Source organism: Rhinolophus hipposideros, assembly GCF_964194185.1.
Source record: "Rhinolophus hipposideros genome assembly, chromosome: 6".
Taxonomy (NCBI): Eukaryota; Metazoa; Chordata; class Mammalia; order Chiroptera; family Rhinolophidae; genus Rhinolophus; species Rhinolophus hipposideros.
The window spans coordinates 49,144,961-49,168,624 of NC_138052.1; the positions used below are offsets into that span (position 1 = coordinate 49,144,961).

The 23,664-nt window shown below is 41.2% G+C and overlaps 1 protein-coding gene across 6 annotated transcripts in view; it reads left to right on the top strand.

Annotated features, from left to right (window-relative positions):
* Positions 1 to 23,664, top strand: part of RAPGEF4 (Rap guanine nucleotide exchange factor 4) — a 278,720-nt gene that overhangs the window by 200,427 nt on the left and 54,629 nt on the right. For all 6 annotated transcript variants that reach the window (XM_081051093.1, XM_081051094.1, XM_081051095.1 and 3 more), the window contains 6 exons: positions 826 to 1,009; positions 15,681 to 15,765; positions 16,016 to 16,076; positions 17,774 to 17,850; positions 18,268 to 18,414; positions 20,158 to 20,273. In XM_081051093.1, coding sequence (XP_080907219.1) covers positions 826 to 1,009; positions 15,681 to 15,765; positions 16,016 to 16,076; positions 17,774 to 17,850; positions 18,268 to 18,414; positions 20,158 to 20,273 — 670 coding nt within the window. The remainder of the gene's footprint in view (positions 1 to 825; positions 1,010 to 15,680; positions 15,766 to 16,015; positions 16,077 to 17,773; positions 17,851 to 18,267; positions 18,415 to 20,157; positions 20,274 to 23,664) is intronic.

Genomic DNA, 23,664 nt, shown 5'->3' on the forward strand with positions numbered 1-23,664 from the left:
CCGGGTCCTCAGGCTCTGCAATTCCAACATACTCCCAGGTACTGCTGTTCTGGGATCACATTTTGAGTAGCAAGGATTTACCACCTCTCTTTATCTTTTGGCAGTGTTGATATTCCAACCTGAAAAGGGGCTTCAAAGCTTTAAGACATATAGCTGAAGGGTTCTGAGCCGAGTTTCCTGACTTTGTCCTTCTGAGATCGAGATCTTTTTGTTTAGAGGGAACAAGAGAGAAAACTTTTCAAAACCAGAACTGGAAGGAAATTACCTGAGACCCTCCTAGGGATCTTATGACCTAGAAGCTTGATCTAGTCAGCTTTGTTCAAACAATTTTATTCTAACTTTTTTGAAGTGCAGACTGGCATGTTTATAACCAGTACATAGAGAAAGAAAAGCATGAGTTCTGATCCTGACAAAGCAGCGTGTGCTTTTTCAAGCCAGTACTTTCAAAAACCATTATACAGCAAGAGCTGGCAGTTGGTTATTTCCCAGTTTGGGACCTATGTTCCACATGCTAGAAAATGTCACCAAAGCAATTTTTGCTGGTCAAAGTGCTCCTGTCAGACAAGTTGGCAGGTTGTCATAAGAGAGTCCTGGGGCGGCCCAGGAGGGGGGCGGGTCAGAGAGAGCTGTGAGGTGTGTGACTGCAGCCGGGACGTCAATGTCTTCCAGCTGCACAGCCCTGGGCGAGGCAGAGTGAGAAGGATGAGGAGTCTCACCACTTCGCTGCCACTTGACTCTCTTGCCCGACACCATCCGTTTGTTTCTGGTAACCGGGCAGGGAGGCAGAGGTGCAACAGCTGACACTTGCCTCCATGTTTCCCATAGTGGACCAGGAGCACCATTTCCAAGACAAATATTTATTTTATCGATTTTTGGACGACGAGCACGAGGATGCCTCACTGCCTACTGAAGAGGAGAAGAAGGAATGTGATGAGGAGCTCCAGGACACCATGCTACTGCTGTCGCAGATGGGCCCTGATGCCCACATGAGGATGATCCTCCGGAAACCGTGAGTAAGGGCGCGCCGCCCCCCTGCGTGGTCGCCGGGCCGTGCGTGTCTGGGCGGGGAGAAGAGAGGCTGGTTTCCAAGGGCCTGGCCTCGCCTGGGGCCAAAGGGGAGACGGAAGGGTGACACAGAAGTGTGTGTCTCTTTTCTATTTTATTTTTGAGCCAGATAACTCCATTTACATTTTGCATGAGTTAAAACAGATTTTTTTTTCGTGGTTGGCTCAGGATGTCAAAACTGAGTTCATATGTGAAATGATCTTTGGTCAATGACAAACAAACTGCTCTGTTTCTATGCCAGATTACCACAGCTCCTTTGGTCCTTATGTAATCAAACAGAGGATGTCAGAACCGTAGACTTATGCCTGTGTGTGTATTCATTCATTCATTCATTCATTCATTCATTCATTCATTCAGTACACCTTTATACCTCATTCTGAACCTTGTGCTCTTTAGATTAAAGACACATACTTAAGACAATACCACTGCTCCGTTAATGCTTCAAGGCCTCCATTCAGCCAGTGAGACACTCTCTCCCTTCCAACTCAGCGGAAACCCACCCTACCTTCAGTAGCAGCATACCAGCTGAAGTTGAGGACTCTGAACTATTTAATCAGATCAATTCAGAAAGAAGGACTTGAGCCCCTCTTTTTTCGGGGAGCTCTACTAACTGTCGTGGACCATACAAAGAAGCGTAGGTCATGGTCCCAATCTCAGGGAAACCTTTTCAATAAGGGATGACTTGGCACTTGGTTATGAAACCACCCCACATGGGCTTATGTTTTTCTGCTGGAAATGAAAGCACCCTCCACCCTACAGCCAGTGCCAGCCAGCTGTAGATGCCAACTCTTGAGTCACTGGCTTGGCTGGCCTCCATTTATTAGTGGGTCTCAACAAGAGTGTTAAATTTTACATGTCTTCTGTGACTACTGGGCACTTTCCGAAAATGAGGTGCCCTCAGACCAGCTACCCCAGTGTCTGCCCCTCACACCAACTCACAAAAGGCTTTCAGGGCACCTTTGTTTCCTTTCTACAGGATTCTTCTCCTTTCACTTACCCTCACTCAGTGCTGCAAAAGGCTTTTCAACATATTTCATTTTCTTTTCACACCAATCCCCTTTGTCAAAACTTTCTCTTGGGTCTTAATGCCCCCCACCATTGGTTTAGAGATCTTCCCCCACCCCAGTTGGCACCATCAACCTTAACTCTAGAACCATGGTTTTCAGCTCCTTTCGCCTCAAACAAAAAATTATTTTTGTTTTCTTGCCTCAAAATTTTGTTTCTTCAAACCAAAATTTTACTAGAAAACCTCAGGTATCAACTGGAAAGCCAGAGCTTTGCTGACCTAATCATGAGTAGCATCCAAGAAATCTTCCCAGGCAATTTATGCTTTATCTGCCCTGAAGGATCATTGGGTGGGTGGCTAAGGGGACACCAGAGAATCCCCCGGGCTTGGGGAGCTCCAATGAACAGCACCATTCTAAGCCAGATGTTATTTCCTGTCAGACTGTTTCCCCTCTCTTTTCCACACCATTTTTTCCCATTGTCCATTGTTTTTACTTCATCATTTCCCGGATCTGTCCCCTTTTTGTTGTCCTTGCTGTTCCTTTCATTCAAGCCAACACTGTGCCATGCTTCTGAATCAGAGGTGGGATAGCCCACCTCTCAGGAGCATTTGGAAATATGGAAGATGTTTTGGCTGTGCCAATGCATGAGGGGACACACTTCTGGCATTCACTGGGCAGTGGCTAGGCCCAAGGGATTATAAACACACCCCAATACTTACAACCCTACAAAATAAGGAGCTGTCCTGGAAACAATGACCTTGTTGAGAAAGCTTGCTGTAAACTGTGAGTTTCTTAAAGGCAAAAATATATTTCATTTTACTTCATTCATTCATGCATTCATTTAGCCAATGTTTATTGAACACTGTTTTGTTCTAGATACTATGTTAGTTGTTAAGACTACAGGATTGCACCTCCTTCATGGAGCTTTCTTCTAGTGCAGGAGACAGACCATAAACAACTGGTTGTGCGAGTGGTCATTTTATCACAGCTGCATTATGTGCTACAAAGGAAAAGGTAGTCTATGTTAATGGAATATAATATGAAGAGGAGACTTTAACCTGGTGCGGAAGTCAGAAAAGACCATATCTCTAGCTCTGTGCCTTACACCAAGTAGACCATGAATAAATCTTTGTTGGGTGAATGAACAGATGAATATATGAGGTGTAATAAAAAAAAATATAGTGAATGTTTAAATTTTTAAAAAATATTACAGTAAAAGACACATTGCCATTGATACCCCTCAAAATACTCCCCCTCATTTCGAACACACTTATCCCATCGTTTTTGCCACTTTGAATTCTGGAAGCCCTCTTTCGTGAGTGTCTTTAGTTGCACTGTCATGGCTGCATTGATGTCCTGAATCAATTCAAACATTTTTCTCTCATGGTCATTTTGACTTTGGGGAAGAGCCAGAAGTCGCACGGTACCAGATCCAGTGAATAAGTAGATGAAGACACACCGTAATGTTTTTATTTGACAGAAATTGCTGTATACCAGATGCGATGTGTGACATGGAGCATTGTTATGATGGAGGATAAGTAAAGACACTCACGAAAGAGGACTTCCAGAACTGCTTCAGAAAGTGGCAAGAATGATGGGAGAAGTGTATTCAAAGTGAGGGGGAATATTGTGAGAGGGATTAATGGTAGTGTGTCTTTTACTGTAATACATTTTTTTAATTTAAACATTCTCTGTGTCTTTTGATCACACCTCGTATAGTCTCTGCTAATGTTCCTTCAGCTTTTAGTTGCTTCAGGGGAGGCAGATGCCATTCTATGCACAAAGATTTTTGAACATGTACCAAAGAGGTTTACAAAAAATAATAAAATGGTTCCTGCCTTTGGGGGAGTTTATAATCCAAAGGGAGAGGCACCCCCAAATTAGAGTCAGATACAACCACCATTTACTAAGTGCCTGCTGTGTGCTAGGCACCATTCTAGGAACATTCGTGCTAATTGTTTCATTCACCCTCACAAAAAAATGCGTGAGACGTGGTTTCCTGAGTCACCCTTAGCAATGGGATTCTGTGCTTGTGCTTTTTTCTCTCCTACCTAGCACTGAACTATAATCCTGGGCATCCAAAGATTCTTCAGAGAAAAGTACTTTCCAAAGATTGGACTTTTCTAGCCTATCACTGGCTGGTAAAGTACAAGTTTCACCAGAATTCCAAGATATATTATTTTGGGTGCCCTTGTGATTTTCCCATCTTTCTAGGTTTTTATGAAACTACAAACGTTGGAACTAGGCTGGTAGTTCCTCTTTTGAGTCTGTACTCTTAGGTTTTCTTTATATTGGAATGAGAGTCCCCAAGTGATGGGAAAGTGGAAAAGAAGGACTCTAATTTTATGAGACAGATTTTCAAATTACACACACACACACACACACACACACACACATGCACACATGGACACGGACATATACACATGCATATGCACCATTGTTTTGATCTGATAATAATTTTTGGAGCTTTTACTTTATTTATATGGAAGGAAAATAAGCTTAGTTAATCAAGAATTGACAGTATCACTGCTGTCCTTGAAGAGACCAGCTGAGCACTTTTCTCCTGGAAACCTGAGGTCATGTTTAAACGTCCAAGAAATTTTGACCTTCAACTGCCAAGTCACTAAGAAATGTGGAGGTATGAGATGCATTGGCTCCATATCAACTAGGGCAGGACACCCCCAGTTTTTTCAACTCAGCACAGCTGCATTTTATAACAGTCACCACTGCCAGAGAGGTTGCAGAACTCTGATAATTACTGGGAAAGAAATAACACAATATTCTTTGATGAGAAGATTACTTTGAGAATTTGATTGTATAATGAAGATGTTGCTTTGAAAGGTACTTCCTATTGTTCTGAATCTGAGACTCGCTAGCAAAAAAAAAAAGTGTCACTTGTTTTGACAGGCTACTTAGAAAAATTCTCTGTTTATTACATTAACGGCAGCATTTTAACTGTCAAACTATGAAAGAATGTTCTGTAGTTTAAAAAACAGAATAGAGCTTCGGGGGAAATTTTTTGGCACACTCTTGTTGCTATTGGTATTGGGGGGAAAAACATACATTCTGAATGTGAAATTAGCCTTTTATGTGGTGGCAGGCAGAGTGACTCACAATGGCCAACCTGGTTTCACAGGTGCAGACCTGGCTGGCATTTGGGGTCAAGTGCTATAGAACAATGACAGTTTGACGCACTGTTGTTGCAGCTAGTAGACGGGGCCATCAAACCTAAAATGAACTCTCAGAGCTTATTGTTTTGATTTTGCTTTGTTTATAAGCCTAAAAACAAGAGGTTTCCCAAAAGTAAAAGGATATAACATCAACCCTTACCACTGGAAATGTCCATTCTGGCTACCTTTGAGCAGATACTTTGGATAGGGGGCCATGGGCAAAAAGATGTGAAATGACCAGGTCAGCAGAATGTTATAAACTTGAGGCCAGCTAGATAAAAACAGGCTCTAGGAGACAAAGAAGGCTCTTGCCATACAGTCCTCCCAATCTCTTTTTCCAAGTAAAGTGAGATATTGATGCTCCACTGTTTAGAATGGTCTATGAGAAACCAGCCTAAAGGTCGGAGGGAAATGAAGTAGATGCCATTTCCCAAATCTGGTTCCGGGAGGTCTGCAATTCTGAAATTCCCTAAAAGCTTAAAAGCTTAAATAGTTGAGAAAGTGATAAGTCAGTTAGGCCTGTGCAGGAGAGAGAGAGAGAGACAGAGAGAGAGAGAGAGAGAGAGAGAAAATTATTGGTAGGTTCTGGAGTCTTTCAAATGGATTGGAAATTCAGAAACTTAAATTCATTTATTTCATGTAATAAATTAATGTTTTCTAACATATGCTATGGTGCATTAGGTTGAAAGAAAACAATTTAAGATGGCCAAGTAACACGAAAAGATATGTGGGGGAAGGGCAGGTGTTTTTTACCAGTCATTTGGCAGTGTTAGGACAGCTGTTTCACACACTTGCTGTAGAGGGCACTTGAGAGGCTGGGGTTTTCTCTTAATTAGCAGAGCCTGTGGTAATACGGTATTTAGTTGTCCAAGCTGTTTTTGAGGGTGTGAAATGTGAAATCCTGATAATTATAGGGAAATTTGCTTCCTCAGTGGAACCCAGGTTAGGAAGCCTAAAATCAGTGGTGGCTAGGCTTTTGATTTTGGTTGGGAAATGTCAAGAGTATGTTCAAAGTATGAAGTCCATTCTCAAATGTAAATCGGAGGAAAAGAGAAGTATGACTGAAAGAGCCTAATCTTTATGAAAGATGAAATTCACTGTGAATTTTCCCCTTCACGGCATGACAAACTTTGCCATTGTTTTTCCTGGAAAGATTGCTGTGCCCTCAGTGAAAGCTTGTAGAAGTTACCCGAAGCAATGATTGAATTAAGCGGGCCATTTCTTGGGGTTGAATTTGCCTCGCCCCTGTAAAAGCAATTTACCACTTATCCTTTGTGGTTACGTGACCAAGAAACCAACCACTGGATTGCTGCCATGTGGATTCAGATTCGGGAGAGGGGAAGATGATGTCACTGCCCATTTACAGCTTCGGGTTTATTATAAGATTCCCTCAAGATTTAATGACTTTATTGTTAAAGTCAATCTGTTCATTGTGGAAGTTTTGGAAACTACTGAAAAGAGCTAAAGAAGGATAAATAACACCTGTACTCCATCTCCCTGAAATAATTATTATTAACATTTTGGTGCCTATTCCTGTGGTTATATTTCCATTCCTAACTTTTTACACTTAATAATATATCATGGCATTCTCCCTTAACCTTAAATAGTCTTTAAGGATGGGGTTTTTAATAGGTACATAGTAGTCTATCCTCTGAATGTTCCTTAATGCAATCAGTTTGTCATTGTTGGATGTTTAGGTTGATTCTCAAGCTCTTTCTTCTTAACAGAAGCAAAAAATAATATTTTAGTGCTCTTCTTCTCAGAACAAAGAAGCAACTCCTAGCCTGGCAGGGGAGCAGGGATGGGGGTGGGCCCAGAAAGATGTCAGGAAAGTTCCAGCAGGGAACAATAGTTGTTTCACACTGAAGGAGCGCCCAGACCGGAAGTGCTAGTAAACTTGGCTGGAGAGTCTGGCTGAGGTCAGGTTGAAGGGCATCTTCTATGCCCTTTATGTACCTTAGATATTTTTTTTGTTACCATTTGGGAAACCATTGAAGAGTTTTAAAGGGAGGTATGGTGTGGTCGGCTTTGTGGTAGGTGTCTCTGCTCCCTGTGGAGAATGGTTGAAGGGACTGAGACTAAAGACAGATGCCAGATATTGAGTTTTATGAGATTAAAATTAATTATATTTTGAGAATTTAATAACAACATTTGAGATACATCCATTCGACCCAAGAGTCTGCTAAATAAAATTGAACGTAATACTCAGCACAACAGCCCTGGATCCTAGTCTTACCAATTTGCCAATAAGTCACCCAGCAATTCCAGATTACAAACCTTTTATGCTATCAAATGAGTTTAATCATGCCTGCTCATGTATGGTCTCCCAGCTTCACAAGGGGATTGTAAAAAACAAATGCAATTATATTTAATCACAGCCAAGATTGATTGAGCACATATGTGCTAGGCACTGTGTTCAACAATAATCTAATTCAGGGTTTTTTTTCAACAGAACTATTAGGTAGTTATTAATAGCATCTCCCATTTTATGGATTGGGAAACGCTTAGGTTAAGTCACTTGCCTGCATTTATCCTGAAAGTGGTGGACTCAGGGTTGGTCCAGGTCTGCCTGACTCTGGCACCTATTTTCTCTACTGTGGACCACCTACTTTGGAATCTACTTTTGGAATCAGCCAAAAAGGATTCCAAATGGCCTCCTGGATTTAGTCTTTGAGCACTGGGAAAGATGTCATGGAACTCTGATTTAAAAATAATTGTTACAGACAAACCTCATCTCGTTTAATTATTGCCACGTAGACCTGAATGGAGTACAAGTGTACCCTCCACTGTAGAAAAACTTCACATTAACCCACTAGCGGGAATTGCAAACAAAACTAACATATGAGTCACACTGTCTAGTTTATATAGTGACCTTCCATTCATCACCTCTTTGAACCTCAAAGTAACTCTGTGAACTGAGTAGGACTTGTGTTGTTATCCACGATTTATAGATGAAGAAATTAAGCCTAGTAGATGTTGCGTGTCTTCCTTACCGTCACACAGTAATATACGTGGCTGAAGGAGGAATGGAGCCTGAGTCTGCTTACTCCAAATCCAATTTCATTTTGTCTTCATGGATAATATTCTTTCCTTCATATTAGGTTGCCTTAACTGTGTCCTTTCTGGTGGATTTACTGGACAAACAATGAGATCCAAAGAAATATGGATAATCCATCTGTCCCTGATTAATTAAGAATTAATTTTTACTGGGAAAAGTCCACATAGCACCTCCTCAAAAAACGTTTGCATTTTCTATCTGACATACATATGCCTCATACACAAAGGCAGGTAGCTATACTGTTAATATCTGTTTCCATCCAAATTTGTAGGTTTTTTTTCAACTTGCTGCTAAGGTGTTTTAAAGGAAAATGTTTGTAGTTGCACCTTTAAAAGGTTTAATGTTTAATGTTAAATGTTTAATGTGTCCTCACAGTAAACACTTTTGCTGGAAGAATGTTGTTTCTAAACATGAAAAACATCAAATCACATTGTCCCCAAAACACTTAGTACTCAGAGGCCCTGAATTATGGAACACTTACCCCATGTCCTAAAGGAGCTGACTTCAATTCTCACAAATATTCATAAAGCATTTGCCGTTTACTGCAGCTGTAAACTATTCGTTTCTAACTTCGCAAAGAAGGAAAGAATTCCCGTGTACACAGAACTACAAAATGCCTAATAGCATCTGATAAACTTAAAATGCCCTTTTCTGGGTGAAAGATAAGGTGAAGGGGTGGTGTAGTGGCAGGGAGGTGAGCAGACATATCTGGGCAGGACACTTTAAATGGACAGTCACCAGGCTCCTGGAATGTTTCTATCACTTAAGGTGCAAGGTCTTAAGAAGCAAGGGTCCTGGAAGATAAAAAAAAGAAACACGTTTTGCTGGTTTGTTAGAGAAGGGTGGGAAACCACAGCAAACTTTCCTATAGGGGAAGTGGAAGAGGTGATACCTTAAAGGTGTTGGAAAATGATCCAAGTTGGAGAAGTGACTTGTCAGCAGGAGAATCAGGTCTACTGAGGTGGAGTGTTTGCAACAAATAGAAAGCATTCTTACCACCACCACCTGCCCCCAGAAAAAATAAAGCCCTTTCCTGATTTTGAAGCTTGACTATGATTTATGGCACTATTTATAGTGTTGACTTTTCTGGGTATTTTCTCCATGCACCACGGAGTAGCTCTACTAGGTGACAGGCCTAGAAGAACTGGGTTATCTCCTTTCTCACCTGCATGTTTTACCACCGGCCATGCCATTGTACTGCTTGGTAGCTGGACAAATCCCTCATTTTAGCCACGTTCCAATAACTGAGGAGCTCCGTCTCTGACCTTGATAAATTCCGTGATAAAACTATATTTACCAGCAGCTCCCAATATCACCCGAGTCCTCCCATCCTTTAATGTATAAACTGCTTCTCCATCCATCCCCATTTATTATCTTGTCTGTAACTAGACATTGCTGCCAGAATGCATCCCCTGCAGAAAGTAGGCCTTTCCACAGCGGGATCCAACAAATCCACATCAATGTGGCACCACACAGATTTGTAAAGAAGCGGGGATGCCTAATATCGCTCCCTGTGTGTGACATCTGGAGAAGGACAAGTAAAGACCAGGTACATTCACCGGCTGCCACTCATAGCAGCCAGAGTCAATTCACTTCCCCAGCCTGTAGGTTACTCTGTGAAGGTGCTCAGGGGACAGTGTTCCCTTGACTCTTGAAAGCCACACTGTCTTCAGTCCTTGGGACTCTTTCATTACTGTTTGAACAGGCTGGGGGCTGATTTGCAGAATCTCTTCTCCACTTTTTCCCTTTCACCCCCGTAAAGACCAAAGCACCAAAGATGCTTAATGCCACTGTTTGCCACGAGAAACCCGCTTTTATAAAGCACCTTTGTTCAGTGAGTGTGATGGGGAAGGCTCAGTTTTAGATGTTATCGGGTGCTCTTTGAAGGGGTGGGGTAGATGAAGAGGACAATCTTTGTCAGATTCAAGAGTAGAGAGGTGAGTCTTCTCTGTGACACTAGATGGCACAGCTGCTCTGAGCTGGTGGCCTCGGAAGAGGCTGGGCTTGTTCTCTGGTCGCTGCTGCCACAGCCGTGAAGACCCACCTGGGGTGGGAGAGGGGCTCACATTTTGATTGATTCTGGTGGGTACAGGTTGCTCCATCTGGCGTCCTCCCTGGGACTTCCCTCAGCTTTCAATCCTAACGACATGTCGAGGCCCCGGGCAACAGTGAGTTTGCTGGTAGCAAACCGCTCAGGAATGCTTTCGTTGTTTTGCTAACTATGAGTATACTCATGTTTTAAAGTAAGTCTCTTCACACCTTGCAGTCCTGACTTCTCTCACCTCATTAAAAACGTGCTGTAAACAGGACCAAAAAGTTCCGGGCTACCTGGGTGGATTGGCAAGTGACAGTGGCCTGCTCTATGATTATTTGACCACTTTAGACCTGACAGTTGGTTCTTTTTCTTTCTTTTTTTTCCCTTTTATTTTGAATGTTATTTAGGACTCAGACTAAACTGTTCTTAGGCTTTGTTCCGTTCTGTTTCAAACGGCTGCCATGAGTTTCTCCACAGGATCCAACGAGTCCCTGTGGAATTCTTTATTTCTCCATCGTGGTTATTGATGCATGGAGCACCAGGGAGTAGAATAAGCTGCCAAAAGGGTCTCTGGACAGGTGTGGTGGTCACACCCCCAACAGAGCCACCCCTGAAGGCAGTGGGGGCCATGTTTCCTTTCAGGCTTTGCTGTATGAGAGGCATGAGGGGGTGCAGGCAGGCTGAAGTCCCGCCACCCCTTCTTCTCACTAGTTGCCAAACTGAGGAGGATTTCCCAGGAATGGAGCCTTTCTGAGTATTTCCCTCCTGGGGGAACTGCCACTCCTTTTCCTCCTTTGGGTCTGGCAGGAGGGCCAAGGCTTTCACATGCTCTGTTCTGCTTCTCTCTCAGGCTCCTCGCTGGGCATTTGTCTTAGACAGCAGGTCTCAAGTTTTAGCCTGGCTGTAAACTCTGCCACTGCCTATTGCTCAGTGTGGAGTGGGGGAGAGGGGGCCCAACTGCCCACTGACCTGAGAGGAACAGTCATGTGACTAACCACTTGGACCCTCTCCTGCCCTTATCTTACCAGCAGTCGACCTCCCCCCATAGTGGTTTCCTTCTGTGAGTGTCAAGCTGTGGCTGCTTCCAGTCATTTCTCAGACATTTTATTCCTATAGGTTTTCTATCATTCAAGAATTCCTAGATCTCTCTGGTCAGCTGATGATACTATTTTGTGGTTTGTGGTGATGGTGGCACTTATTTTTTTTCAGTGCAGTTTTGGATTTTAAAATGTCTTTTCCATCAGATCTTAAGCATGGCAGACAAAAATCCAGCCATAAAAGGGCCCCACCCAACAGTGCTCCTTGGTCTTTGATGGTCATCTCTGTCCAGGCCCTCTCTGATCTTGACTTATTTAGTCTGAGTAACTTCGGCTGGTCTAAGATGGAATTTCTTCCTCACAACTAGATGAATAAATCAATAATACTTCAGAAAATATATCTTTTCCATCATTTTACAGGAGGTGAGGTCCACCATTTTCATCCTATCTCCTCCCTCCATTAATAATTGATTTTTACCATTACACAAATGTATGCTGTATCAAAAGTGAGTAGTGTCATGGGCACCTTGTCTTGCCTGACCTTTAATACCATGTTTCTCTGTCGTGTCCCACGTGATGAGGGTTGTTTGGGACTGGGCGCCCCTTAGCCCCACTTCACTCTATTCACAGCTACTATCTTTTCTTAACCCTGCGCTGCCCCCCTCGCTCCCTACAACCCCCGTCACGTGACATTTTCCCCAAAATAAGACCAAGTCTTATATTAATTTTTGCTCCAAAAGATGCATTAGGGCTTATGTTCAGGGGATGTCATCCTGAAAAATCATGCTAGGGCTTATTTTCCAGTTAGGTCTTCTTTTCAGGAAAACATGGTAGGAAGGATAACAGAGCATAAGCCCCATAGGTCTCAGGCCACCAAATAAGAATTGGTCCGTGGTATTGCTACCATCTCCCTTGGGAAGACCCTGAATTCAGCATTAATTGTGAGGATTCATCTGATGAGCCATATTAAACATCCACCCTGATAGTAATGCCATGCTACATTTTGTGCCATATTTCCGATATTTCAGTGTTCCATGGGTATTAATTCATTTGGTCTTTACAACAGTTCTGCTTATTATCCTCCTTTTATAGATGCAGAAACAAGGCATTAAAGCAACCAGGCTCCTAGGAAGCTCATGATTTAGACCTGATTCTGCCTCTAATCCAGTGCCCTTTGCACTAGCATATGCTGCGTCTCTTGAGAAGAGCAGTCTAGAGTTATGGATATATAAGCAAATAACATTCTTCACAGTATATTGTAATTACCACAGCAGTAGGACCATATGCCATGAAGAATAAAGGTTGGAGAACTAGTATTACCCAAGAGAGATGACATCTGAGCCGGGCGTGAAGCAGAAAAAAAACAATCAAGGCAAAGAGAAGAAGCATGTGAAAAGTCTTGGAGGCATGAAAAAGCCTAGCATGTTTGAGGAATGGAGAGATGTCTGGCATAGCTGGAGAGAGATCAGAGCCATGAAGGAAGGTGTGAAAAGAGGGAAGACAGATGAGTCTGGGAAAGTAAATTAAGATCTGCTTTTGAAGAGCCTTGTGTGATGACGAGGGAATTCTCCTAGACAGATTGAGTTTGTGTACTTATGGGTTGTCTTGGAAGAAATGGCCAGGAAGCTCTTGGAGCTCAGGAAAAGGATCTGTCTGAAGATAAAGATTTAGGTCTCAGCATAATATAAATGAAATTTGGGGATTTTTCCCAGGGAGCGAAGGCAGAACAAAGTGGAAACAGGGAAGGCAGAACCTTGGGGCACAGCACAATTCAGGAGGTGAACAAAAGAACAAGACCAACAGAGACATTGGAACAAATGTTTAGGAAAGCAGGAAGAAAGGCCAGGAGGGCAGCAGGATATGGGGAGAAGAGAGCATCAGGCAGTGCTCAGGGGTGTGGGGCAGTGCTAAGTTGAGTAGGTTTCCAAAACAGCTCGACTATTGCCGTCTTTGCCTCTGTTTCCCACACTTGGGTGCACGTCGTGAGACTGCCTATATTGGCCCAAAGAGCAGCCTTGAACCACTACGTACAATTTTTAATATGCTGCATTGAAGATCTGACTGAGTTCTTTATCATGTGTTAACTCTTGGACAATATATAATCATTTTTTAATATAATGGGATTTGTAGATTCTAAAGGCAGCACTCTTTTTCATCTGTAAGAGTTGATCAGTATGGATTTCATATTGATGTTATGTAAACACTCTCCCTAAACTCATAGAGATCGGCTCCCAGAATTCCAACTTTGAATCTGTTGAGATTTGAGAGCTAAATTCTACCCCTTTCTTTTTTTTCTCCTCCCTCCGTAACAGCCTATCCCATGGAGGTGAGAAGGAGACTTGGCGACTGTTTTCTCTTTAGCCAAGCTTCTATGAGGGTCCATGCTATTCGCAGCTGATGTCAAGTGGCAAGAACAGCAGGGCAGCTCCTTGTGCTAAAGAGCCGTAATCCTATTACGCCTACCTGAGCCTTTCACCTCAGCTGCCTCTATTGTAGTAGATGGACTGAGGTGACTCAATTGACTTTTAAATCCCCAAGGATCCTCCTTCCAAACTCCCCACGTCTAAGTCAAGTAGTAGATTAGGCCCCTTGCTGAGAAAGCCTGGCTCCTTCAGAGCCCTGTGGCCACAGCTTTTGCTTCAGTCTGTGTCTTTTGGGGCCCACACTTTCTAGTTCCACCATTCAGCACTGGATTGACGCACAGTTGTTCCTTCAGTGGTGATCCCTGGCAGGAGGTAACCCTGGTTGGCATCTCCTTGGGTTATGGTCCAAGATTTAGTATCTGTCTTTGTATAGTCAAGACCAGGAAATGTATCCTCCATTAATGCTATAAGAAAACGATAGCTTTTGTTCATATTAAAACTATCCTTGAGAAGGTAATGTGAAGGTGTGCAAAGAGCTTCCTTCCTCCGATTAGCCCCCACTTGATCTGTCATCTCCCCCGTATTATAACATGGTTGCAAAATTATTTAATTACCCATGTTAGAATATTTACAATTCAGTTTTGATTGCTCAGAGTACTTATCTAGTAATTAAGTAAGTTTCAGATGTAATTTGCTGGCCCAGATGTACTTTATTTGTGCAAGGGTTTGAGTTTTGAATATCACTTTGCTGGATTTTTTTTTTTTTTTAACTTACGCGAATAAACATGCAAGGACTTTCACATTTGTTGCTTCCTTTAGCTCTCATGTCTCTGCATGTACTGCCGTATAAGTACCGCGCGCTAACCGATTGCGCCACTGGAGCTCCTCTCATGTCTCTCTCAGGAAGGTACTGTCCTCAGTTTACAGATGAGACTAAGGCTCTGATGTCACACAAGAGGTTTGAAACGAGAACTCTTGGGTATTTAAAAGTTTGTCTTTAAGTTTCAATACGTAATAGTCAGGGTTTCTGATATTGCAAAGAGATACAGAAAAATCTAAATTACTGACCAATCATATCTATTATGACTGATCTATAATTAAAGACTATTGGTGATTACGGAATAATTATAGACATGAAAGATGATTAGGAATCCCCTCTGTCCTCCCATGCTAAAATGTTCATAACACCCCCACGCCCCATCCTTGAGGGCAGATTATTAGATACCAGTTTTATAATAAATTACAGAAAAGAAAACTTAACTAGTACACTGATTTACAGCTCATGGAACAGTAGTCATCCATGGAAGAGAATTTGGAAATATAAGTGTATACCTTCCTTCCTTCCCCTTCTTCCTAATCCCAGACACTGTTATTTGCTTTCTCCTCCTCTCATGCCCTCACCTTGTCGGGAACAGATAAGAAAATGTTGAGTCTGTATACATCCTTTATTTGAGTCCTGTGGTATAAGCGTTTTACATAACCCAAAACATAGTGATAACAGCATTATTATCCTATTAGGCTAAGCTATCACGAAAAATTTCAAGGAATGTGGATCATTCATCCAGTAATGAAACCAATTGTTCCTAGTTGTGTTAAAAGATAAGTTTTGTTGTTATGAAGATGGTAATGGAAAGCAATTTTTTGGAGCAATTGTCTACAGAGTGAGAGATAAATTAGCTAACTACAAAGTGAGTGGAGTTCTTCCCTCTGAGGTTGAAAGGGAAGGGGACTGTGCAAAGTCTTCAATTAAGGAACACATTCATTTCAAAAATTCCTTCAGGGATTATAATGGCATAATCTCCCCCCATCTGCCAATATCTTTTACTAGAGATTTCTCCTAAGAAATCTGTGAACATGTTACTGACCCTTGAATCTCTTTCTATATTGCAAGGTTTAGTGATGAATTTTTTCTCTCATTATTTCTTTGTTACCTTTTTCTTTGTAGACCTGGCCAGAGGACTGTGGACGATCTAGAGATTATCTATGAAGAGCTCCTTCACATTAAAGCCTTATCCCATCTTTCTACCACAGTAAGTGGTCTTTTACTGACCATGGTCAGAGGAACTTTGATTTAAATGTACTGTTGGAACTGGAGGAGTGTATTATGTCATGGGAGAGGGGCAGGAATATCTGAATTCTACCTCATAAATCATCCCTACTCTTTCTCATGAGATGCTAAGGAAGTTATATCTGAGAACAATCACCAAAAAGGAATAAAGTATTGTCATGTTATTAGTAATTGCCCATGAGCAAACCCTTTCTTTCTCCTTTTTTTTGTAGGTGAAACGGGAATTAGCAGGTGTTCTCATTTTTGAGTCTCATGCCAAAGGAGGGACCGTGTGTAAGTGAAAGCTGTCAGAGGACATTTCTCTGATGACACGGGAGCCTGCTGGAAATGCTCCCGTCTCTTAGACCTGGGTCAGACTTCGCAGGACATCCTGTGTCACTTTTGTTTTTTGGGACCTGTGATCACTCCCAGCACGTGTCCGTTATTCTGCAACGTGGTGGTTTTCTGGTACCAACCTGGGAGCAGTTACCAGCCTGAGTCTCCACTGGCTCCTTACCTACAGGCTCAGGCAGTATTTAAAGGGGGCGGGATGAAGTTGCTGCCCTTCGGACAGAATCCCAGGCAGGACCCTTTCACAATGACCTCACTTCAGTTTGTTGCGTTGGTAGAACTAGGCCATCTCTGGAGATTGCTAGTTAGAATGATAAACAATCCTGTTTTCTTTTTCTTCTTTCACTTCCACCATGAGCTCCAAGCCTGAGAGAATTTCTTTGACCCAAATATTTATGAAGTACTAATATATAGGATCTCTCCAGAATCCAGGTTGTAGTTTAGTTCTATGATCATATCTGGAAGGAAGAAACTGAAACCTGATATTAATAAATGTGAACAAAATTATGTAGGCTAGCATTTCCCACTAATCTGCAAAGTCCTTGAAAAGCAGGGTTAATTGTCTACTCAGGTCAGTAAATGCCACCTTCTCTAATCTTCCTTGGAGAACCATGAGATGCATCAGCGTGCTTAGGTTCTCAGTTCTGCAATGAAGACAAATGTTCATTCCATTTCAAGTGACACTTCTAAACCTAGTGAAACTTAGAACACTTCTTTAATGGACACCTGCTAACATTTCAAAAGACATTCACTGGAAAGTCTTGCTCTTTCTTCAACCTGAGTTGTTAGTCAAATACTCAGGGAGCATGAATTGTAAAAGCAAAACCAGTTATAAAAATTATATTTCAAAACATTTTTCAGTCATCAAAAATGGTATTTCTAACATTGATATTTATTTTAGAAAAAATTTTCTTTCTTGAGATTTTATAGGTTCGCTTTATTTTTTTTATGATCACTACTTTTATTCTTTTTATTTAAACTTACTGATTGTTTTCATTTTATTATGAAATATTTAAGTATGTCAAACAAATAATAGAGATTATGACAACACCATTTTCATCTTTATTGAACACTAACATTAGACCACATTTTTCATATTTTCTAAAGAATGAAATTATAGCTACAGTTCAAAACCCCTTGTTCCCTCCTTTATCTTATTCTTCTCTTTCCCTCCCCAAGGTAACTCCTACTCCATATGTAGTGGTTATCATTCCAATCCACTTTTTAAAAAATATGTAGATACGCAATGCATAAACAATATGTAGTGCTGGTTTGCATGTTTTCAAACTTCACATTACTAATTAGATTACTTTAAAAAACTATTTTCTATAGCATGATAAGTTTTTTATGAATTGTTGGGGAAATTGTATTGCTTAATACAATGGATTGCTGGTGAATTGATATCTAGTGAAAATGGATCTTTCCAGGCATAGCAAGTAGAGTAGTGTTTCTGTTCCTTTCATGTTCTATAGAAAAGGAAATAATATTCCACCTGAATAAGTTAGTATTTGCCAGTTATTTCTTTCCCTCTGGAATAAATGCGTAATTCTGGAAACTTAAAAATGATGATTTGATAAGTTGTGATTTATATTGATGTGCTTTTATTCTTGTCATAAGTCTTTTTATCTTTTTGTATCTAGTGTTTAACCAGGGGGAAGAAGGTACCTCCTGGTACATTATTCTAAAAGGATCAGTGAATGTAGTCATTTATGGCAAGGTATATATGTCTTTTTCTTCTTGAAATTTTATTATGCTCCATTTACTAGTGTGGCTCTAAGTATTAACAATGTAGTGCTACAATTAGACTTGCAACAACATTGTTACTCGTTGTAGAAAAGACATTATAGCATCTCTAATCATAAATTATCTAAATTAGCATACTCAGAGTAGTATTGAACTTTCTGGGGTTTATCTCCTTATAGATTATAATGTGTACATTTAAGTTAGGTCATAGCCCCTATTATCTAATGAAAGAAAACCAAAACATTATAATTTTAATTATATAACTCCCGTTAAGCATCCCTGAGTATCGCCCATTTGTCTACACAGTGTTCAGGGGCAAAGGGGTATGAGGAGGATGGGTGTTTGCTCCGTTTCAGCGACCATCTCCATCTGAATGTTCTGCTCTCTCCAGGGTGTGGTCTGTACCCTGCATGAGGGAGATGACTTTGGCAAGTTAGCACTAGTGAATGATGCCCCAAGAGCTGCATCTATCGTCTTGCGAGAAGATAATTGCCATTTCTTAAGAGTAGACAAGGAGGATTTCAACCGGATCCTGAGGGTAAGTCTAAGGCAAAGTATGGCAGTGGGGGGGGGGGGTATCCCGTTTTTGCTTTTGCCAGATAAGCAAAGAGTTGGGTGTCATGGTAATTGAGCAATGCTGTGAATAATGAATGCTCTGGGACTAAAGAGCCTTGGTCACAGACTTAGGATGTTCCAGGTGCTGGAGTGCCTTCTGGGGTCCAGAGGGGGTATTCCAGCAACTGTGACATGCTATGCTGGACCAAACAACTCTGCACATATCTTAGCCGGTCCATGAGAATTAAAGACAAAGAGGAACTGCCTTGGCAAATGTCAAAGTGTGAGATGTTTCTCTTTGCAACCCTAGGCTTCCACTTCTGTGTCGTTTCCCATTCATGTATTTCTCTATCCTAAACCTTCTTAGTCTCTATGTCCGATCTCCTCCCAAATCCAAACCTTTCTCATATCATCACTCTCTTGATTTATTAAGTGATTACATTTTAGTGGGAATTAACATCAATCGTGGTTACTCCAACCAAGCATTTTCATTGCAAGTGCGTTATGTCAAAATTGATTCAGACTCCACAAATTTCAGACTTTGGTAAAGTAGGTAAAGAATAATCGGGGTGGTAGAGGAAGCCATGAAATTGCACTTAAAGTTGGCTCTGCAGATGGGCCTGATCCAAGCTTGTTAAGGTACTTATGAGAGTAGGTGATGGTTAGAAGAGATGGTCCCTGGTCTTTCCCCACCATGTGCTCTGTTGCCTTCCCTGCTGGCTCACAGAGCAGACTCCCTTCTCTGCCTCTCCCAGCCTGACCATCTTTCTCTAGCCTACCTGAAAGTCCTAAATGCAGCGTCTGTGCTTTCAGGTACATTTGACATTATTTAATGTTGATTTACAACAGCCTTCTCCATTCTTCTTGTATGGACACCTATCCCTACACAGCCTTACGTATTTGCCTTCAGCGGCAAAATTTCTGACACCAAAGTTTGTCTGAGGAATGCATTCTCTTAAAGTAAAGAAAGTTAAATTAAAAGCTATACCATTGAATAATACAGAAAAAAATGCCACATGGAATTTAACTTTGTTCTCATCTAATCTCTTTTAAAATGGTGACCAAATGATGAGAAAAGACACATTAAATTTTTAAAATTATTTATTTAAGATGACACTGAAATTTAGAGGGAAACTTTAATCCTCTGAAGTTTACACACATGGAATTTACAGTCAGCCAAAACACAGTCTTTGAAAGAATCACATTAGGTCCATTATCACTGATGTAATTCATAAAATTATTCAAAATAACTGAAAAATGTTTTAATTCATTTCAAACTGATTTTTTAAAATCTAAAGTCTTTTGATTAGAGAGAAAAAGTGCCACTCCTGACAAATTTAAATTCCCTCAGAAGAAAATCAGAATGAAAGTACTTGGCTGACGCTGAGCGCTATTTGCCACATATTTTTATAAAGAACAAATGCATCGCTCCTTTATCTTCCTGCTATACCACCCTCCGCCAAAGGTTTCTCAGAGCACAACCACTCTTCTCCACTCTGCTGATTTCTTTGAATCTGGGGTAAAAATCAGAGCTTTGAAACCGCACGCCTCAAACCTCATCTAGTCCTGTCTTTGGCCGTTCCAGCCCATGACTTTGAAAATGACTTAATTTGTAGACACAACAATTAGCATCACAAGTCCCAAAGGAGTTTCTGAAGCATTTGAAATGTTTTCCATTGTCTGAGAAAGCAGCAGCATCTGTGTGTGGTGTAATTTGTATTTGCAGGATGTGGAGGCGAACACAGTCAGGCTTAAAGAACATGACCAAGATGTCCTGGTGCTGGAGAAGGTCCCAGCTGGGAACAGGGCTCCTAATCAAGGGAACTCACAGCCTCAGCAAAAGTAGGTTTGCATCCAACACTGCAATTGCCAGACTGTGATTAACCTTTTCACGTGGTATCATCGTTTCTACAATAGCATGTTCTCCCTTTTTAGTGGAAGACGGCCATGTGTGTGACTTGTTTCTCTCTATTGACTAATCCCATATTTTGTGGAGTGTAATGTGTCCATTTCTGGCACTGCGTAGAGCTTCGTGCTGCCTAGCGTAATTCAGGGGAGAATGTTCCCCTACTCTAAAAGTGCTCTCTGTGTACAGTGTTCAACTCTAACAGCTTTGGAACAGAAGGCATCGGAGAGAGCAATGGAAGTCGAAATGCCTAGCAGCTCAAAGGACACATTGGCCCCTAGAAGATGAGAACCTTTGGTATTTGAATTTCATATGTAGGATTTCTCAAGAAGTGTTTTCATCTTGGTATCAGAATAAGGATCTTTGACAGAAACCCGGATTTCAAATGTAAGACAGTCTTTTGACTGTAGCCCGGAAGAATCCATTTGGCCTGATCCACACTTATTCCTGCTAATGTCAAAAGGGTACTTGCTTCACATTTCTCAGGTCCCTGTTTAACTTGGGTCTTTACCGTCTCTGTTCAGTTCCACCTTTTGCTGCAGCTTCCGACATGAGACGTTTTCGTCAAATGTACCAACATTTGAACGGTAGGACAGGAGAATTGGGAAGGTAACTCTAAGACATTGCAGAAAGTTACAGCATCTCATTTTTAAAATAAAAATTAATTTTCACTCTTAGAATAATAAAAACACCAATTTTGTAGCTAAAGAAATGTCACCAAATAATATGTTGAAAAAGAATGCATCCTAAGTCATTTTTGTTTGTTCTCCACGTAAATGGGGTATTCCCTCTAATCAGAACACTCACTGTAACTGATGAATTTTTCTTGTTTAGGCTAAAAGCCTGAGGCTCAAACATTTTCGTCTGGATGAATCCACATATTTACAAAGAAGATGGGAAGATATATGATATTATTGACTGGCCATAGTAGATTTTGCATATTTTATGTACTCCTTTATTACACCTCTTTTAACAGATAGAAAAATTTAGATTCAGAGAAGCAAGTTACTTGCCCAAGATTACAAAGCGTGTACTGGTAGAGCTGGGATTCAAGTCCAGCTTGACCAGCTTCAATGCCTTTTCTCCTTTAGCCTCGCAGATTACAATAGCAAAATATGCTAGATAAATACTGTCACCTCAACACTATCTAGTAAGCATTTCAAACCAATGTATTTCAAAAGAAACGACATAAAATGGACTATATAAAAACTATCCTTTTACTTACAAACCGATCAAATGACCACCTAGAATTCTTTATTATTTTCTTATTTTTCACTCCTATCCATTCGTGAAAATGTTCTTGCTCAAATGTTTTTAATAGTCCTTCCAGCCTACAGAGGACAAGAATGAAAACATTTTTATCTGAGGGTTGGGACTATCCCCAGTGATTTTTCTTTAGTGCTTTTAAATGTAAGTAGACCATTTCATAGTGGTAATCTGCATTCTTTAATAATGCCTCAGATGTCTCAGGAAAAATTGGCCTCCTGAAAAATGAAACCTTGAAAATTCTTCTTCACCTTGAAACATTTGACCAAGGTCCCCTGGAGGCCCCTTCCTTCAGCTCTTCATAGCATGGCAGAATGATCAAAAGCATTTGCTTGTTACAACATCTTCCATTCAGAGCACCTTCCAAATATAGATTTTATTTTTTTTTTATGAAATCAAACTAAAGGGAACAGAAAAGGAGAGGCCATGTGTATTAAACTTCTTTTAGGCCTGGATCTGATTTCTGTTATATCTTCTTATTTGTGTCTTTGTAGGCCAATCCAAAGTTCTTATATAATTCAAAAACTTGTGTGTGTTCACAGCACACCATTTAAGAAGTATTGTTGAGTACAAAATAACATATGATGCAAAATCAATTTCCTGAAAAATAAAAACCCTCTCTCTCAAGGGCTATTTTCCATGTTGCGTTTTCCCAAGGCAGACCAGAGTTGAAAAGGGGAGGCCATGTAAGTGAATTTTGGCCTGATATTCTGGATAACTTCGATAAAATGGCAACAATCATGTCTCTGCATGGACTTAAAATTTAGGAACCTTTAGGGCCTCTGTCTCCTCAGAAATTGTCCTATTTGAGCTCAAAGAGGGTCGCTGTTGGCTGATTATAATGTTATTTTTCTAATTCATTTTTCCCCTGAGAAATCCAGAATAGTTTCAAAATTGCCTGATTCCGCCCAAGCCACTCAACTCTGAGGGTGATATTAAAATGTCAACAGCAGGACAATATTTCTCATGATGTGTAAACTATATGGAACCCTCAAAAATTTACCATGTTGGTTATCTTCTGCTTTGTGGTTTTGTGGTTTTAGTAAGACAGAATTTTAAATGACTATTCCTGTTTTTGTTACTGTTTTGCTTTCTCTTTAGACTATCAAACCACCCTATTGTTCAACTCCATCCTGTTTGCAAAAAAAGATAATCTCCTTTCAGGCCTCTCCACCATCACCTCTTTTTTTGTCCTTATTTCCAGACTTGGTGTCAGGAAGAGATTTTCTGTCAGAGGCTTATAACCCCACAGCTTGGCTAATGTAACCAATTGGGGTTCTCTTTAACTTGGACTAGAGTAATTCCTTCATGCAATAAACTGGAAAGAGCCATGCAGTCTGGTCTTCAAGTCCCTCATTTAAACAGAGGTCAAGCAGGAGGTGCCTGGCAGTGTCCAGCCTGAAACAAAGCAATAACGTGATGTTTCAGCCAAACCCAGAGCTGCAAAATCACAGATGGCTATGTCTGGCCAGAGGCTCCCTGGCCTTCCCTCTTAAAGAGTTCCCTGCCCTCAAAGAATGTCAACACCTGAACAGCCTTCTGTGGAGCTTAGCGAGCAGGAGAGGATGGGTAAGGCAGCCACAGCAGCTGTACCAGCAGAGGGAGCCTTTGGTAGAGAAAGAAGGATCCCTGGTGTCTGCAATTGACCAGATGGGCAGAGTTGAGAAGGACCACCTCTCTCTAGTGCCGTGATAGGATACCTGGCTTGCCACCATGGTCTTTATTCTTTTTGGCCAGACATAATAACCTAGCTAAGGGGTGGCCCAACAAAGAACATCAGACTGTGAAGCCAACCTTCTACCAGAATCAAACTTTTGACGAGGGAACAAATTTCAAACTGATGTATCAGTTGCCAATGCCACGGTAAATAACAAGGAACTGCTTTTTTATGTAATATATTTATACTCTCATTTAGCTAAAACTCGTTTTCAGGAATGAGCAAACAAGTTTTCCTCAGAGGGGTTTTTCACTGCACAGCACACTTCCTGTCAGAATGACCTTGGGGGACCTAGATGTGGGCTCCACCAGAGAACCTTTTGCCGGGCAGAGCAGCACCGTGAG